At 35.4% G+C, this 19498-nt stretch overlaps 4 protein-coding genes across 6 annotated transcripts in view; 2 read left to right on the top strand and 2 right to left on the bottom strand.

The window, feature by feature from the left end:
• The window catches only part of LOC106152966 (phosphatidylinositol N-acetylglucosaminyltransferase subunit C), a 28199-nt gene extending 24427 nt beyond the window's left edge, over nt 1-3772 (bottom strand). For both annotated transcript variants that reach the window (XR_015333591.1, XM_013526714.2), the window contains exons 1-4: nt 3580-3772; nt 2223-2292; nt 892-1052; nt 39-207 (exon numbers count right to left, since the gene is read on the bottom strand). Coding sequence is in view for 1 of the 2 variants with exons in the window: in XM_013526714.2 (XP_013382168.1) it covers nt 39-207; nt 892-1052; nt 2223-2292; nt 3580-3700 (521 nt within the window). In the remaining variant the exon portion in view is untranslated. The remainder of the gene's footprint in view (nt 1-38; nt 208-891; nt 1053-2222; nt 2293-3579) is intronic.
• Nucleotides 3773-3884: 112 nt separating this feature from the next.
• On the top strand, nt 3885-10432 carry LOC106152964 (cilia- and flagella-associated protein 157). 2 transcript variants are annotated; one of them, XM_087009615.1, is made up of 11 exons: nt 3885-4048; nt 4600-4790; nt 5065-5186; nt 5478-5627; nt 6075-6228; nt 6774-7041; nt 7527-7657; nt 8029-8179; nt 8594-8808; nt 9152-9359; nt 9601-10432. In XM_087009615.1, exons 2-11 carry the CDS (start codon nt 4630-4632, stop codon nt 9736-9738), a joined length of 1698 nt encoding a protein of 565 aa, XP_086865741.1. In that variant the 5' UTR covers nt 3885-4048; nt 4600-4629; the 3' UTR covers nt 9739-10432. The 2 variants fall into 2 exon arrangements, with proteins under 2 accessions (XP_086865741.1, XP_086865742.1); XM_087009616.1 differs by having other exon boundaries at nt 3957-4052.
• Nucleotides 10433-11708: 1276 nt separating this feature from the next.
• LOC106152961 (estradiol 17-beta-dehydrogenase 8-like) lies at nt 11709-16469 on the top strand. The gene is made up of 9 exons (XM_013526708.2): nt 11709-11805; nt 12778-12897; nt 13148-13238; nt 13441-13552; nt 13924-14016; nt 14468-14553; nt 14740-14867; nt 15383-15457; nt 15599-16469. Exons 1-9 carry the CDS (start codon nt 11763-11765, stop codon nt 15613-15615), a joined length of 765 nt encoding a protein of 254 aa, XP_013382162.1. The 5' UTR covers nt 11709-11762; the 3' UTR covers nt 15616-16469.
• Nucleotides 16299-19298, bottom strand: LOC106152954 (deoxynucleotidyltransferase terminal-interacting protein 2). The gene is made up of 6 exons (XM_013526700.2): nt 18782-19298; nt 18158-18293; nt 17836-17931; nt 17389-17553; nt 17120-17229; nt 16299-16692 (listed from the first exon to the last, which is right to left on the bottom strand). The coding sequence occupies exons 1-6, from the start codon at nt 19270-19272 to the stop codon at nt 16596-16598; spliced, it is 1095 nt and encodes a 364-aa protein (XP_013382154.2). The 5' UTR covers nt 19273-19298; the 3' UTR covers nt 16299-16595.
• Between the last annotated feature and the right edge of the window lie 200 nt (nt 19299-19498).

Below are 19498 nucleotides of genomic sequence, written 5' to 3'. Positions count from 1 at the left end.
TTAGATAACAAAACTCTGGCAGGTTCTTGCTTACTTACACGGCAGCATCCGCCCCATAGTCATGAAATAACAAATTGGCCAGCAACATCGCTGCCGTCATGGCGTAAACCGTATCTGTGCTGATGGTATCAGTAAGGGTCATCAAGATGGGGGAGAGGCCATAGCTGAAGGCTACAAACATCAATACTGTCTTCATGGCTGACCACCCTGAACAAAGAGAAATATGATGTTCACCAAACTGAGGCAATTTATATCCACAGCTAATGAAGCAACAGACTGGTCAAAAGCTTAAAGGTACATACAAACTGAGCATCGATGGAGCATGGATTCCCAGTGACACATGTAAACCACTTCTACTAGTTTCTTATATGACTCAAATTAGTTCAACATGCCAAGAGATAAACTGAATAGATCACTTGATCAGCCATAAAAGAGCTTTAGACTGCTCCTTTCTTTAAATTTTTGGTCGGAAATTTAACCTACTTCCATGACCTACTTTTCTTCCCCATTGACATACAGCATTGAATGCCAGCAGAAAAATCTGTTCAAACATCATTTTTGGGTAAAATTAAACAATGCCTTTTAGTAATTCTCTTAGTTATACTACTTGAAACTATATGCTGGCAATTGGTTTGTTTTTGTGACAAAAAAATGACTTTGTATGCACCTTTAAATTCTGTATAAGACTAGACTTTAGACTCAATAGTAGCCTTCTAGTTTTAAGAACGGAATTACTTTCTTCTGTCACCACCTTTTCTTTTGAGCAAATCTAAAACCTATTTAAACAAAATATTGGCCCATCTCCACAGGTGCGAAAAACCCAAGTCAATAAATTTGAAGAAAATTGTGGAGAGGAACAGACAAAATCCTAAATTTGCTAATAGGTCTTACCTGTTCTTGTCTGCATGTTGTCCGAGTCTTCTTCCATATATTCCAGCAATTCATGGATGCAATAGCCAATGATGGTCAGGAAGGAAGACACACAGAACAGGACTTTGGGCGAGAGCACCTTGTCATCCATGAAGAGGAACATGGCCACAAACAAGCACACGCTGAAACAAAAAGAAATATTCACATATCATTTTTGATTTCATTAAAGACGTATCCAGACTTTATCCAGGAGAAGGAAGAAGCAACTCACCCCCCTTTTTTAAAATCCTGAACGAATCAAAGAAATACAAAATCACTGAATTCAAGGTTTACCCACTGTCTTTCATGTTAAGGAACTTGGGCAGTTGCCTTAAGTAACTGTCCAAACAGCACCAATTTTAAACACCAGTTGACAGAAAAAACAGGGTCTACAATTCAGATCTTTACACCTGTTTACTTAGTAGCCAAGATACACAGAATTTAAATCCCAGTTTTCATGCTGGATTTGGTTACATAATACACTGCTATATTTGTGAAGCAATCCCAGACTAAAACCAATCAATGTGAATTTTTCCCACAGTATATCTACCTGTGTCCTTTTGTGTTTCCCCTGTTAATAAGTGATTCACTAGTGAATGGTTAATGGCTTCTTGATAGGTAATGCATTATTATGTAACTTGTGTAATGTGTGTGTATGTGATTGGGAGGGGGGGAGGGTGCACCTTTTACTGTGCAAAAAATTACATACCAAGGGTAAATCATAAGGAAGAGATCTCTTGTGGTTACCATTACTGCCAAGTTACAGTTAAGTAGTATCATATGTGACTTACAACTAGCAGAACCAGAATTACAAATAGTCTGTATAATCATTATAATTGCATTACATGATGTCATTCTTTAACAGAGGCCATTGGTTGTGGGACTGTATGTAATTATAGTAACAGTAAACCAACAAGTCGCTATTGAATGAATTCACTATAATTGCCATAGTATACGTGTTATTGCTCTTTAATAGCTGCCATTGGTTGTTTGAATGTAATTATAGTAATTGCCCTTAAAGTGCCAACTAAACACAACAGGATAGCAGTGAACAAAACTAGCAGACTACAGAAAGGACCATTCACTATAAACTGTGCATTCACTGGGACTCGCACATAATGGCACCAGATTAGCCCCCTCGTTTTCATCACAAATTCAATCACCAGCTCTTTGTGTTCTACTTAGTGCCAGGAGAAGGTGTGATAATCTGCTTATGTGGCTTCATTCAACCAGAGTACCCATCCATTGTGAACTAACCCAAATCCTGAGCAAATACAGCAATTATTCTGGTTACTCTGTCAACACCTAATTACCTGCAGATCTGCTGAGTGACCACCCCAGATTCCTGGACAACTGACCAATAGTGGTATGTTCTAATGTGAACTGAAACAAAATGGGAAAGTAATTACTGTACCACAAAACTTAACTTTCCTTAATGAGAAATGTGGATTTAAATTCACCTTTTAGATCAATAGTAATCAGGGTGCTAGTTAAGTAAAATGTTTCAGGTGTTCTTATTTATTTTTACAGGACAATATGTGCTAAGACGTGAAAAATGAAACTGCACACAACTAGAACTAAAATATAACTAATTTTCAATACTGTTACAAGGTAACATAGCTAAGTTTCTTCCTAGCTCAATTCTTTCCTCCAGCAATGTCACTTGATATGCTGAATTATTTCATATTATTTCTGCACCTTTGCCATGGTATGAAAGAATCATTTGAAAGAAAATTCAATTTTTATTGTGCTTCTTCACTGTGCACATGGTTGTACCTTGTACGTAAAGGTTGAGAACAGTAAAGGCCAGTAAACATTCCATTTCCAGTGTGAGATCTAATATGTGCGGTCAGCAGAGACTGGGCGTGTAGATCAGACCCGGTAAACTGATTTTTAACATGTATTTATCTATATCACCTTTATATAAACATTATAATCATATATTTATTTGTTAACTTGTTAGTGCTCTGTTATAGTTAGATGTGCTGTCACTGGTTGTACCTTGCATGTGAAGGTATTTATCAATAAAGAATCATTTAACATTTATAGTACCTGCACTGCATGTTGAAAATAAGACCACTTTTCCTAACGCTAAGACCAAGTCTCAACCCTTGCACTGCTGAATCTTAAAGTTGATGATTTCTTCAATTTCTTCTTGATCGATTGAATTTTGAAGAAACCTCACACAAAGCAAAGAAGAGATTCACCATTCACTTTCTGTGCTGCAAAGCAAAGTAGTTCAAAAACAATATGGCGGCAAGGAGCACATTTTCCCATTAAACGTCGTAACTACAGCACTTGATATGCATTGCCCCAAACCACGATTTCTTAACTGCAGTGTACATGTTTTAAAACATTATTAGTCTTCGGTCAGCAAAATTTTCCCGCTTTTGGTCAGCCTGTGCCATTTTCATTAGGGCGCACTCACTGCGAAGACTATTTTTTGGCAATCCCCACTAAAGCCAAGGTAAATTACGCACACACGCCAGCAAATATCAGACAATCAGCTTCGGCAATCCATGAACTATCTTATCTATTAACCTCACCTAAAAGTTAAAAGAGTAAACTGGACAGGAATGCGTGGTTCTTTGTCCAAAATGTGAAGCTAAACGATGCCGCTGCGTACGGGGACCTGTGGTTTCTACAAAAAAAAACACAAAATTTGCTCACCATTCTTTTGCATCTCATCCAAAAAGGACTCATCTACATAATTATCAGGTACGCCTTGGTCTTCGTACAGAACCTTCTTCCATCTCTTCTTTGGTTCCATAGTGATAGTATGTCTTCCCATCAGGGAGACGGCAGTGCGCCACCCTCCAAAGGCGCGCCCACTGTGCGAACACTACTTGAGGTTCAGCACATGTCAGTTACAGATTCAGCCCACGTGATCACATTGTTTATATTTCGGTAATCGCAATGTGCAGAGATCAACAAATTATATGACTGTTGAAGTGAGGTTTATAAGATTTATCTATAAAAGTATATTTAGTGTATAAATATGCGGATAATAAGCTCACTGCATAGACAAAAATAATGAATATACATAAATGAATATAGAATCATGGGTAAAGCCGCCATGTTTGTTGCTATTGTGGTGACGTCACTACAGCTTGACAACAAGAAGCCATATTCCTTCGTGGTAGGTAATACTTTTTTTCGTAAAGTTATTATTTCAAAGAATTAATTATGTAGAATAGGTTGCAATGCTTAACATGTCGGCAGGATAATCACGATTTTTAATGATCTAATTCATGTTTCAAAATTCGTCTCTGGCGTCTCTGTTTCAAGTATATTTTTTACCTTAGTTGTTTTTTGCATTTCGCCTTTGTAGAATATTTCCTACTCAAAATATATCATAATACTTAATATGCACTTCGACAACCAGTATACAGTTCTTGATCACATGCACACCATTAAACACACAGACTTTCACCTGATATGCATAAATGGGAGCGGCATACTGTCGGCAATATTTACATGTAGTTATTACACAACGTGTTAAAGGTTAGAGAATAAAGGGTCTTTATCTTTTTAACACAAATTATAGTTGTAAGTAATCAAGCGATTTTTATAATGCTATCCTAAAATGCACAAATTTACGTAAATGAGTTTGTGTACTACCAGTATATGCTAGGTATATGTATACATGTATTTCAAAGGAAAATTAACATTAAATATGTTTACTCTTAGATAAACTAGAGGGGGACACTCACTGTCATCATGCCTCCCAAAAAGAAGAAGAGTGCTAAGAAGAAGAAGGGGAAGAAATCTGGGAAGAAATCAGCCACCTCTCGTGCCCAGACAGCAGTGGGGAATATAGACTCGCTGGGAAAAGAGTTCTTTCTTGTGCAAATTAGAGATTTGGAAAACAGACTTGTGAGGTAAGAATGGGTTCATAAGGGACAAAACATCATGATTAATGGTACTTTTTTTAATGTATTTTTTATGGCAGAACTGTTTCAGTTTAATTGGTGGAGGTGACTATATTTTAAGTAATCAAAACTCAAATGTTATTATTAGATCTGGGTGATTACTATAAGCTTATAGAATTATTTATTTCACAATTCTCCAACCACTGCATTCATTATCAGTGATTATAAACATTTACAAAAAGATGTTTCCATTTTATCCTGACTGTTTGTTCTTGTAAATCAGGTACCAGAGAAAATGCGATGAGCTTGGGGTTCAGAATAGCAAATACCAAGATGACTATAACCAGGAAAAGAGAGAAAAGAAGGATATCATTGAATTCCTGAAAAAGTCTCTTGAAACAAAGAGTAAGTTTGGCGTCATTTCCCTGATGATGATTAAGATAGCTTTAAGCTGGCCAAAATATAAAAAAAAAAGATTTATGAGTACTCTCTTTTGGTTTGTTTGAGCTAGTCACTTTTAGCTGAACTCACTTGATATTTGTCTGTAAATTTTTTTAAAAACATTTTTCATACATTAAATTAATTATTTACCAGGTATACAGTATGCTGGCTTAATTTCATTTGTTATTAAACAACTTGACATGAGCCAGTAGAAGTTTCAGTCCATAGCGTACACTGTTATTTTTTCATTTTTAGCTGATGAGATAGCAGATTTGAATGATCGTCTGGTGGGTCTCCAACAGCTCAAAGATTCAGAGAAGGAGGAATATGAAAAGCAGCTGAACCAACTTAAAGCTGACTATCAGGAAACAAAAGACCAGCTGACCTCAGATAATTTAATTTTAGGTGTGTAATTCAGATATATTCCTTGAAAGTGAAGAACCCAACATGTCCCTGTAGACATAAACATCTAGTTCCATACCCACTTAGATTTTAATCAATAATATATTAAACTATATTTCATGAAATTTAACTTTGGTACACTGTTATTATTTAATTAGCAAAGTATAGAATTGTATTTCAATCTGTTAATAATCTGTTTACAGTGCAGAACTTGATGTTACAAACTGTGATGTCAAAAAAGGAGAACATAAATTCTTAAAACACACTCAGGCCTCAGAAATGATAATTGATGTTTGCTTACATGAGCCTTATATTTGGGAGCACAAATGCACATATAAGCGATACTTACGCTGTACATTTTTCTCTCGTTTTGTTCAATCTAAACCTTTCCCTGTACAGCCGAGTATTCTATATCTCCATTTGTATTCCATATCTCCATTTATATTCCAGCTGGCAAACTGTCCTCCCTGGAAGAGTTCAAGGTGCAGAAGGAGGACCTGATGCAGAAGTTTGCCAACTTGGAGGCTGAGCTGGAAAGGCAGCAGAAGGAGTTCAAGAACACCATTTATGATATGGAGAGGAAATCTGTAGTTGACAAAGACAGGTGAGGATCGTGTGGGGATAGCTTTAGAGCTGTTACCTGGTCCCTAGCCAGGGGGGAGGGGGAGAGGAGATGTCCCAGGGGTGAATTAAGAGGTATTCTCTGACAGTCTTCCAAATTACCTCTGTTGAGCCGTCCTCCATTTTTTGCCGTCTTCAAATTGAAAAAAATTAGATACCAGTCAATGTAAACTTAAAAATCTGACCATCTTCCGGAAGACCCAGAAGACGACCTCAATCCATCCCTGGTTTCAGAATTATATTAATTGTTACAGTACATATTCTCCTTCATTCCAAATAAAAAAGGAAAAAACAATTTCTACTTAGAACATAGTGCTGTGGCTATTGTACATTCCAGTCATTTCCTTATTCATCACATCTATGCCTGGAAAAGTTTTAGGTATAGATGTTATGAATCAAGGAAATGATATACCTGTAGTGCCTAGCTATTAACAAATTGACATTGGACAGTAATATCCACTTTTCTTGTAGGTAATACCTTTGTATGTATTATTGTAATGATTAAATGAAACCTTTTTTTTTTTTCAGACTAAAAAAAGACATGGTAATTAGAGTGAACAATGTAGCAGCAGAGTTCAGAAAGGTTTCTAACAAACAGATGGCAGAAACAACAAAAAGGACAATAAGAGAAAATGTTGCCATCAATGCTCAGTTGCAGAAAATGTCAGATAAGACAATGGAGCTAATTCAGGAAAATGATGACTTCAGAGGAAAGGAAAAGAAGCAGAGGCAGCAGATTGATATGTTGGAGACAAATGAAAAAGAACTTGCTAAGAAAAACCACAGTAACTTAAAGGTAAATGAAAAATTTTATACCGCACACTACCACAGTCTGCTAGGGCAAAGAAGTTTCTTCTTTGCAGATTTATAAATGACAAAAGGCAGTCAAGATTTAGTTTATTTCATAAAATATCTCTTCAATGCAATTTTTCTGTGTCCTTTTTAATTTATGTTTAGTTAATTTTGATTTTTTAATTTCAAAACGTAGTTGCTTTTTATCTTAATCTATTCAAATAATTATTTTTCATTTTATTTTATTTTTGTTTTTGTCTTTTATTTATTTATTTTATTATTATAATTTATTTATTTTTTTTTATTTATTTATTCATTTATTTTTTAACAAAGTAAGTCTGCTTTATGTGATCAGCTGTATACTCCGATTTCTTTGATGTTAAATAATTATCCCTATATCTTCTGCAGGTGATTTCCACGTTAACTGAAAATCAATTATTTACTATGGTTCCTGCGATATTTATATACTTATCCCTATACTTTCTGTAGGTGATTCGCATGTTAACAGAGAAATGTAAGAGTCAGGAGGCGATGATAGCAGAGTTTGAGCTCCGTGAGCAGGAATACCAGGAGATGGAGTCTGAAGTTGACCTCCTCAGACAACAGGTGGAATCCTCCAGGTAAGTAGTAAAGATGGAGTAAAACATATTTAAAGTAAACAGCAGGGGTTTTCTCAGGATTATAAGGTACAGGGAGTCCCAACATGTGAAGCTGCAATTTGGTCATCAAATTACAGGGAACCCAACCAACCCAAAAATTTTGTAAGCCATTCAGCCAACTTACTGGTACATGTTAAGTTAAAAAAACCCTTACCATGTGTTTTTTGTTGTTTTTTTTTGTTTTTTTTTTTTTTTTTTTTTTTTTTTTTTTTGGGGGGGGGGTATTCTAACACATGTATGAATGTAATTTTCAATATAATATGTTCATCACCCTCCTTTATAAATGATAATGATTGCAAAATATTTATCACTAAAACAATTTTTTTCTACAGAGATGAGATCCAGAGTTTAGCCAAAGAAAATGAACAGTTGGATACAGATTTACAAAGCAACCAGCAGCAACTGAGAGAAACTTCAAAGAACAAGAAAAAACTTGAGAAGATACTGTCAGATGCTGCACTGGCTTTGAAACTTGTTTTGAGTGTAAGTTACTTAATTTATGGTTTATTAATTCCACACAAAAATGTCAATATAAAAGTTTTAATATGTGAAGTCATTGCTGAAATATCTTAATTTTTTATTCTAAGATACGCCTTTCATCAACACCATGCTTATGAAAAGTTGAATAAAGAAAAAGTGAAGATATTACACCCAGTATGATAATAAATGAAAATTATGAAACAGAATTTGAAATACTTTCATACCGTTAGCTTACAGCCAAACTGGACGTAGGCTTTCATCAGGCAGTATGAAAATATTTCGGCTTGTGTTTGATAATTTTCATTTATGATCCAACTAACAAGCTAATGAACATTTTTGCTCATTTACACCATATATGGTTTTAAACTTATATCTATTGCATCACAAAGCTGACAAAATTGTTATCGATGTTTTCAGAATACCGGAGAGGCATGGGGAGACGAGGACCACAGAGTAGACTTGAACGAGGTGGAGAAACGGGACAACATGTTAGAGCACCTTTTGGTGATCTTGAACAGTGCTGCCGCCCTGGGGGTGGGACCAGATCCATCTGCTATGGGAAAACAATTCAAGATGGAGAGATCCAGGAGTGCCAGTGAAATGCCTGGCAGTAAACTTGGTTTTAGGAGAGGGTAAGGAACTTTTAATCATTTATGACTCTTGTAAAGAAAGTCATTATTTACCTTATTTGTTAATCAAAGAAGTATGCTTAAGTTGATATTGTTTTTAATTTTGTAGTAATTTTGTACTATTCTTATATGTCTTCTGAATGATATTTTATGAAACTTGCCATTCAAACAGTAATCCAAATTACATTTTAAGTTATTTCAATGTTCATAATAAATTATGATATGCCTGCAAAGATTCCCACAACAAATTGTATTTGTCTGCTTTATTTATATTAGAGTGAATTTATTATATTTTTCATATCTAAATTAATAATCTAGTTAATTATAAGATCATAACTCATTCCAGGGATGCCCCACTCTCACCGTTAGCCCCCAGTAAAAAAGGCACCCTGCCCCACTACCAGCTGGGAGACCTTGGGCTGGTCCCCAGACCAAAGCAGCCCATCCCGACCCATGTGGAGAAGATGAAGGACCTGTCTGAGACTACACGTCTTGGTGGACTGAAGAAGGTGCTCACAAAGTCTGTAGGAGTGCAGACAGTTAGTGCTCCCAAGGTAATGCATCATATATGGGGTTTATGATGTCTTAATTCCCGTTTACTCAGTCACCCTTCTCACTCATTTAAATTTTTTCAGAAAAAAAGACTAAAAAGTATTGTGAGATTTTTTTTATGGTGCATGATATTTATTTATTTATTTATTTATTATCTTGTCTTTTTATGGGCCTTTAAGATATGGAATAAAGCTTTGCAATTTGTTAAATTGGTTTCTAATCATTTATTTCGTATTGTTGCAGGCTATGTTTTTCGCAGACCAGCTTTTGAGCACTGCCTCTCCAGAAACTAAATCTGCAATGATGAGGGAACTGAGGACCAGCAAACATAAACTACCATCCATTGCTACACAGAAGAAAGTGGTTGAGAAGGTGTATTAATATGAAGCAAACTGTGTAACAGCCAAAGAGGATACAATATGGAAAAAGACCACTTTACATTTGAGCAAGCTCCCGCTTGTTCATGTTCAAGAATTTTCATAAGCGCATGCTGGGCATGGCAGTTTATAAATGCTGAAATTTAGCCAACAGTCCTTTTGTTAAAAAGAGAGTTCAGTCATTGCATATTACATATAAAATATGTGTGATCTGTTCATCAGAAAAAAAAGGATTCACAGATATGAATCATAAGGTCATATTCTACTGGACTGTAAAAGACCTGTGTGTGGAAGTACTAGAACAAATTGACAGAGTAAGCACAAGCTTCATGTATTAATGACAGATGAACTACAAGACTTTGTATTAATATCATGTGTATAGATGTACAGTCGAGTAATCCATTTAATTATGTACTGGTAGTGAATGTCAGATCAGCCAAAATCAACAATAAGTTTCATTGTCTTTGGAAAAAATGTTCCTATTATATAGAAAGATGTTTGCATCATGTTGAATTAAAAGGGAAGTTATTGGTTAATTGAACAATTTAGCCGATGTGTAAATACTGTGAATTGTATAAAATTAAGATGCTGTTCATGGGACCCTAAAGTGAGAATGCTTTATTGATAAAATGCGATGTGTGCATGATTTATGCTCAAATATCTTTATCAAAATATAATAAATTGAGAAAAAAATGTGTTTGTTTATTATTTACTCCATGGTCACTATTTTTTATATTCAAAAATGTTGAGCAAAGTGATGCAAAAGAAAAATGACCCGCCGCCTCTGCGGCCTCTCCCCTAAGGTAAACCCCCTGTTGCACTTACACCAACCAAAAAAAAAGAAGCGCAAGTTTTTATGTCTATGGTTTTAATACATATACTCAATCATACAATACTGTTTTAGAAATGCTGCTGTGCTGATATATAATAATTCTTACTTATCTCGCATATGAAAAGTGTCTTGGTCGAATAAGACAAAAAGGCAAAGAATCGCTGAAACAAGCTTGCGCCGGGTAACGCGACCATTTTCACAGTCTTGTGCCGTGCCGCTGCTGCCTTGATGTCTCCCTGGGTGCCCGAAGTGATTGTAGTCAAGATGTGTCTCTGTTATTTTCTGTTGTTCTTTGCAAGCGGTAATGCATTAATAACGCAGTTTCTTGGGTTCGCTATAACAAGGATAATCTCTTTTTGCCAGCCCCGCTCCCTACCATAATTTCTCCCCCCCCCCCCCCCAGCATATTACTCGCAGCTATATACCCCCGTACCGCCACTCCTCAAATATTTGTGGATAAAAAAGATTGATAAACTACTCATTTTCGGTCCAGAGAATGCGCATTCTTTCTTTGAATAAAACTGTAAACATTTATTCTTTAAAAAAAAGCGTGTCGTATTTTAAAATGAAACAACGAGTCGGATAAGTAAAACGGGTGAACGGGGTAAAGGGATGTACCCGAAAAAAGTACAAAAAGATCCATGTGTTAGCATCCCTTTTATTTTTTTGTGATATGCATGACACGTGTGATAATTTATCTATACTTATAGCTTTTATGCGTTAATATACAGTAATTTGGTAAATAGCAATGTTAACGCATAAAAGTTTGTGATAAATCATAACGAAAACCCTTAAAAAGCAATAGTTAGAAGTACTTATATAGTAGTAATATCTCATTATCTCAAGCTTGCGCGTTATCGCCGATGTGAGTTTTATATCTTTTTATTGTTATTTTTATTTATGAATAAATTTTGATTGGTGTTATCTTAAGTTGTTTTATCTTTTACGATGCAGGGGAAATAAAATAAAAACAAAAAAATACAAAAAAAAGTGGTATTTTAGTAAAAAGATGTTTTCTAAAGAAAAAAATGGATCGGGCAATATGGCTGCAATGAGACTGGTGGCATCATCTTTATATCAAACTTGGTCGATAAATTTATCAATCATAACATAACTAACGTTATTTTTGCTGGAGATGTCACAAGTGCCAGAGAACAAAGTGACGTGCTCAACGTGTGATCATGTGACTAGACAAAATGGCGACCGCCATGTTGAGTGGCCGCATCGCGCTAGTAACAGGTACATTTTATATTGCCACAGATTATTAAAATTGCAAGAAGGTATTTGATCGGTTAAAAACCTGAAGCGACACTAGAATTTCGATCTAATATGAATATAACTAGTATATGTACATGGCAATCGTTGCAAAATGTGCTATTGTCAGTGTTCAGTACCAATATTGAGTTCAGGCAAGGAGTTACAACAGAAGGTTCTGTCGTAACTCCTTGGTTCAAGCAGCGTTATAACTAACGATGATGTTCTTGTATTACTATGACCTATAAGTAGTGAAGTGCAAAAATGCTGCTATGAGGCTGGCATTTGGATAGTTGCCTTACAGTGGCGGATTTAGAGAGTGGCCAGAGGGTCCTGACCCCCCGGGCCCCCCCCCCTCCCTCCTTCGATTTCTGGTCCCCTCTTGAAATTTGAATTTTAACTACATGAATCATAGTTCTAAACCGTACCAAATGGCACCATTCGCCCTCTAAAATACCAAAATTTTCCGGTGCCTTTCAGCAGGCCTTCGAACCCCACACCAATTAATGTGTTAATTAGCACGAAAATTCATGCGTTATTAGCATAAATTTTCATGCTACAAATGTTTGTGTGTGTGAGGGGGGAGGGGGGCTGCATTGCATCAGCGCCCCCCCCCCCCCTTTAAATAATCCTGGATCCACCCCTACCTAAGTTCCCAACCTAACACGCTAGGCTAGATATTGGCAAAAACTGAGGCAATTGCACTCCCAACCTACCCCCCCCCCCAAAAAAAAAAAAAAAATTGCCACCCCCCCCCCCCCTTCTTTCTCCAAATAGTTGCAATTTAAGAAAGTAAGCCCCTCAATATTTGTTGAGTTTATCATAGAAATACTATTCTAGTACAGTTGGTGTGTTAAAATTGAAATATGTACATCTGTGGCCCATGGGGGAATATTGAGGTAAATTTGTTTAATTTTGACATACTTTTTATTCACCTTGTGGGGCTGTATGTTTCAGGTGCAGGAAGTGGCATTGGACGCGCAGTATGCCAGGTGTTGGCAAGAGAGGGCGCTGCAGTAGCTGCCGTAGATATCAACCAAACGTCTGCTGAGAAGACAGTGGGTGATCTACAACCAAGTATTAATACTTCTAATTAGTTGACTATGATTAGCCTTCAGAAAATGAAGATACTGTATAAAGTTTTCGGAATTATAGATTGTAAATATTTGGCATTTCTAATGAAAACAGGATTATGTAATGATGTTTTAAAATATATATATATATATAATATTTTTTCTGTTGTGTGGTCAGTTGATATGCAGATAAAACATCCTAAACATGTTTTAGTATAAAGTTACTTTTATGTATTTAACTTCCTTCCATACAGTTACGTCATCACCAAACTGCCATCACCCGTTTGCTGCAGATGTCTCTGATTCAAAAGTGGTTGAGGACTTGGTTGGAATGGTGAAAAAAAGGTGAGAAATGAGCAATGGATTGTATTTCTTCTTGACAATTGAATAAATTATAAGTTATTTCTCTTTGTTGGTTTCAATCCAGTCCCATTTGAATTTTTTTTTTAACGTAGGCTGTTGTCTGACATAAAAGAAAAGAAATGAATTGTTGTCTTGTTTTTGGATTAAGTATGTCTTATATGTACATTTAACAAACAACATCTAGGTACGAGGGTGTTCCATCCATATTGGTTAATGCAGCAGGAATCACCAGGGATAATTTTTTACTAAAACTTGATGAGAAGAGTTTTGATGAAGTTATCAAAGTAAATCTGAAGGTAACAAAGATGATTGCATGTAAAAATACCGTGCATCCATGTTTATGAAGTCAATAATTCCTCTTGAATGTTTTATATATAAGATTAATATTTTGAACCTATAATTTGCACTACTAAATATGTTTATGTGTTTTTACTAAGAAATATCAGTAAAACTCATATTCATTAATGTAAGTAAAACCTGTTGAAGTGTCCATGATATTTTTGAAAAACAGCAGTCTAAGTTGAAGAAAATCTTCAAAAATCGGGGTTGTTAATGTTTGATCTACAGATATTTATACCAAAAAGAATGCAGCTGCTATTTATTATATTTTCTAGAGACTATTCATTTCTTTTTTATTATTATTATTACAACTGATGTGATTGTTTAGGGTACTTATCTGATGACCAAGGCCATAGCCCAGTTAATGGTGGAAAATTCCCAGCCTGGGTCCATAGTTAATATTGCTAGTATAGTGGGTAAAGTAAGTACTGTAAATAGTGACTTAGATTAATTTACGTGATTACCAGGGGCTTTTCTCTCAAAAATTAATAAGTATAGGACTTTTAAAAATTATTTGTGTCACTGTCAGAGAAAAATCTAAAAGAAATATCCATTTTGAATGGTTTGTTTTAACCTGATCAAGGTATTATTATTATTTTTTTACCTTCAATATAAGGTAATCGAAGCACGCAATTTGTGATATAGGGTCCATCCAACATAATTTACAGTCATTCAAATGACAAAGAGTTTACAGTAAAAATCTAACTAAAAGCTTTTTGAACGTTGTTTTTATCTCAGTACAGTGTTCTTTATTGAAATGAAAATTGTTAACACATTGCTAGTTAAAGTGCATCAAGATGGAAGTCTGGTATAATAAGTCAAAATATAATTACTGGCCATATTAAAGTATTAAATATGATTTATTCTTTAAGGTGGGCAATATTGGTCAAGCTAATTATGCTGCCTCAAAGTCTGGTGTAGAAGGGCTTACCAAAACAGTAGCTAAGGAAATGGGGAGGTAAAGGAGGTATTTACTGTAACTATGTGTCTGATTTCAAGAGAGCATTTGCTGTAGGCCTATATTATGTCTTTTTTCAAGTCTATTGATTTTTTTCAGGATAAGACATAAATAACATCTTTTCTTGGATTCTGTTCTATTCTATGTCTTATCCTAATTCTGTGATTCACTCTATTGTATTCTTAGGTATGGTATTCGCTGTAACTCCGTGCTGCCTGGTTTCATAGACACTCCAATGACAGAAGCTGTGCCAGAGAAAGTGATAGATAACATGAGGAAGATGATACCAGCAGGCAGGACAGGAAAACCAGAAGGTTGACAAGGATCAGAACTCCCTGCCCTAGCCATGGCTCTCTCTCTCTCTCCCCCTCTCTCTCTCTCTCCCTCCCTGTCACTCTCTCTGTCTCTCTCTCTCTTTCTCTCCCTGTCTCTCTCTCTCTTTCTCTCCCTGTCACTCTCTCTCTCTTTCTCTCCCTGTCACTCTCTCTGTCTCTCTCTCTCTCTCCCTCCCTGTCACTCTCTCTCTGTCTCTCTCCCTCTCCTGATACCAGCAGGCAGGACAGGAAAACCAGAAGGTTGACATGGACCAAAACTTCCTTCTACCATCTACACAATACATCTCTCTCTCTCTCTCTCTTCTGCTGGCAGGCTTTCCTGTGTCAAAATATCTGTGGCATTTAGCAATATGATAAACACACTTTGCACAGAATAAATAATGGACCTTAAGCTGGTTATATATTCATGAAGGTAAGCATAACCCTAAGATTTGTCCTCTTGCAATGTTATTTAGGAGATTACAATTATAACAATTAAAAATGGTTTCTTACAGAGGTGGCAGAGGCTTGTTTGTTCTTGGCTTCGGATAGAAGCAGCTACATAACTGGAATAAGTCTGGAAGTAGCAGGTTTGTTTATAGCAAATACAAGATCTTTTAAAATAATTAAGATAATCTGAAAATTGCCCAGTCTAAAATTTAACACAGACCATTTTTGTTTAAGAAAATGTTCACCTTTCAGGTTAATGTTCAATGTGCTCTTTATTTCAGGTGGACTTTTTATGTAAGAGTTACAAGACATTTAGCTCCAGTCTCATATTTACTTTGCCAGGGAATCACTGTTCAGGGAAATTTTTGTACTTGTAGCATTAAGTGCATTTAGTCTTGTTATGACAGCTTAACTGGAATTTTGTAGAATTCAGGTGTATTTACAGTTTTGTCATGAGTTTATCTGAGATTTCATAGTATTCAGGTGCATTTGCAGCCCAGTAATGAAATCTCAATTGACACTTATGGTCAAATTTCTCTTCAGTTGCAGTCCGTGCCAACGTAGGTAGATATATCTTTTGGGTGGGGTGGGGGGAGTGTGTGTGTGTAGGGAGGGAGTTGACTGGCAATATTTTTATGGGAGGGGGCACAGTTGAGGGACAATTTTTGAAGGAGCGATGTGTGCAGGTGACATACAGTATTTGGGTTCAGTTAAGTAGCAATGTTGCACCAAATGCATTATTTCAGTGGTTTCAGGTGATTTAAGGTTGTTTTAATAACAGTAGATATCATGTTCATACATGCATAATATGATTTCATAAAATGTATATATATATATATATAGTCAGATGAATTTTGAAAATATTTGATTTGTCTTGAGAACAGGGAATTGATAAAACAGACGATTCTTATTTTTTTCATCATCATGTTGAAAATGCTATACACATTGTACCTCATATTTCATAAGAACTTGAAAAACAACTTGTAAAAATTATAAGAATTTTTTTCAAATCACAATCCATGTAAGATACTGAATTTTTGAAAGTATTTTCTGAATGTTTACATAGTTTAATGTACTGTATTGTCTTCTACTTGCACTGCGGCCATGGATCCCACATACAATAAATTTTAAGAATAAACATATTGTCATCAACTCTGTCCTCCTGTTCTCCTGATAATTACAGATCCCATTTACTCACACATCTTTGCTTAAGCTGCCAAAATGTATAGAATGTCAGAGATTTCTATTTGACAGAGACCAACTGAATATGAGTTAGTTTCATTTCTTTTTCTTTTTCAGTCTTTTCATATGCTTGTGAGGTCCTCTAGCCTTTCTGGTGGCTTCTTGTATTTCTGCATACTTCCTTTTGTTAAATCTGAAAAAAAAGAAAAATCTCAACTTCTCTTTTCTCTAAGCTACATATTCTATCTCTAAAAGTTAACAAAACTGTACATTAAGATAAAAATTACCTATTAAAATTTATAAGTTTGGCAAAACAGTAGCCTACAGTTAAGCTCCACCTATAATGGAAGCATGTTTGAACATTATGGAAATTTCTGTTTTAATTACATTCATAAAACAAGTTGCAAAATGCACACCAAAAATTTTAATCCAATCTAATAAAGACTTACAAAAAAGACCTACAAATAACTTCAACAGGTTCTTAGCAACACCTTTTTATTATTCAGACTGTAAGACATAAACCTGGGTAAAAAAAAAATCTAAACACGTTGTTGGACAAAACACATGCAATCATTGGAAATATGCTGGCAGAAAATTTCGAATCAATATTCAGTACATACTGTCTAAATTCTGCATCATCTAACAGCTCATCCACAAATGTCTTCTTCCTTGACTTCTTGGGTACTCTGTCATGGTAAAAATCCACAGGTGATTCCATAACTGTACCCATCTGTAAAAAAAAATTAACATTTTACATAATACTCCACACCACATGATAATGCACATTCTGTTCTTCATCACCATATTTCACCAAAGTTTAATATTTAGGAAAATTTCTGTACAAGTGGTCTTTTTTAATAACCTCAATCAAGGCAACTTGTTTTTGTACCTGGAAGAACTTTGGCAATGCATGGATGTCATTCCCCTTGTAAAATCTTTTTGGGTCGAGAGCTCTTCTCATGTGCAGCACCATCAGGTCATTCTTGCGCTCTTCTGTCATCTCCGTAGCTGGCATGTCAAACCATTTCTTGCCCTTTGTCTTATCTCGCTCAGCCTGAAATAATATGTGAATGTATAAAAATGAAACCTCTCTGGTTAGTCAAATTTGAAAATTCTAAAAAAGGTCATCAGTCTTGCATCAATTTATAGCTTTCTTTAAAAGATGGACATTTTTTCTAAAAATATTATTTCATGTCCCTAGTCCTAAACCAATTTTCATCAAACAGGAAAAAAATGACTTGCGGCGCATGTCAGGTTGCCAAAAGATTGAATAAATCGCAACCACAAAGGATGTAGAAAGTCGATATTGACAGTTTTGATAAGTTGTGATACATACTCGTCTCTGTTTTTTCAACTGGTTCAGGCTCTCTGCAAATGAGGGAACATTGTGTTTCTTCTCAAAATCAGAGGTTATGATGCTTTTCTTCATTATCTGCAAAAATCACATAATATTATTCAGTTCTTTGTTTTAGGAAACTGAGTAGCATTATTGTTGATTGTTTCAAATGTGGAATACTTATAAACAGTTGACATAAGCAATAATATATCTGCCACAAAACTTTGTCTAATTTGGTGAAAAGGATCACAATGACCTATTTATGCATATTTTAAGCTTAATATTGCATTAAAAAAGCATAACACAAATCAGGATGTCCTACCTCATCCTGGTTCCCCAACTTCAGCAGCATCTTGTCCACTTTAGGATTGTGTAGTTTTGGGGCATGGTACGTGTTCACATTTAAGTAGCCGTCCTCTAGACTCACACTACACTGCAAGGAGGATGAAAGCTCCAACCTAGAGGGCAAATGAAGGCATTTAAATGGCATTTAAAATGCTCTAAATGAGTGAAATGATAATTTATAATTCTTAAAAAAATTATTATTATTATTATTTATTATTATGTGTTCTGGTACCATACAAAACTTATTTTCACTATTTGTAGAAAGGGAAGATGATGTTATTGTTCCTCAAAAGAAGCATCACTAAAACATTTATCATGTCTGCGTTTTCTACTTCTCAACAATAAATAATGAAAATAATAATAAATATTTAAAATATACTTAAATTAGGAAACATTGAATCACCAATACCCACATTGACAATGACAATAACACATTTCATATTCAAAATGAAGGAAATCTTCTTCATTGTTAAAGCATAACATCAGTACCAAAAGATGCTAGGAGTACATAAAGGAATACTAAAACAAATAAAGTAACTCTCAATGCTTATTAAACTCATCCTTGAAAGTACATGACATTCACAACGCATTTTTGACATACTCGTCTTTCCTAGATTTTTCAACTGAATTCTTTCTTGGTTTTTTCGATTTCTTGGCTGTTCTTTTCACAGGTAACGTCTTTCTGCCACCTCCGGCGTTTCCATCCTCCGCCTCCGAAGACCCGTCTTCTTCATTCGACTCTCCAGATGAATCCTCCTCATCGTTAATTCCTTTTGATTTACCCTCAGGACTAGTCAACAGTGACATATCGGTCGACGTGCCAGGGTTGGTATCAATTATAAAACCTAACCCTGCGTCTGTCTGTTCTCCGTCTTTCGCGTGTTTTGTCGAGGAAACACGTGTTGCTGTTGCCTTGATTGTGTCATATGCACGTTGAACTAAATCTTCTAATTCAGAATCTGTGTCTTGATCACTACTGTCTCCATCACTTGAACTGTCTGATAAAACCACCAACTGCTCCTTCTTTGCTTCTTTTTCTTGATGTTTATCACTTTTTTCCTGCGCACCCTTCTGTCTTCGTGTTATCGCCATTTTAAAAAGGACGACAAATAGCTTTCGATGTTGTTTTGTTATGATTACTTGGCACAAGATGAGATCATTACCAGATTTTATTTATTTATTTATTTTGCGTGCAACTAACCAACTGCCTCTTTAATTGTATATTTAGAGAGGAAAGAAGTTTCAATGTTAAAAATATAATTACTTTATAGTAAATTATCTTTGTGCATTGCTTGTTTTTTTCCTCTTATGGTATTTC

This window comes from Lingula anatina, chromosome 3 (genome assembly GCF_051362555.1).
Source record: "Lingula anatina isolate TDL-2025a chromosome 3, LinAna3.0, whole genome shotgun sequence".
NCBI classification, from domain to species: Eukaryota; Metazoa; Brachiopoda; class Lingulata; order Lingulida; family Lingulidae; genus Lingula; species Lingula anatina.
This window is presented reverse-complemented; position numbering and strand designations above follow the sequence as displayed.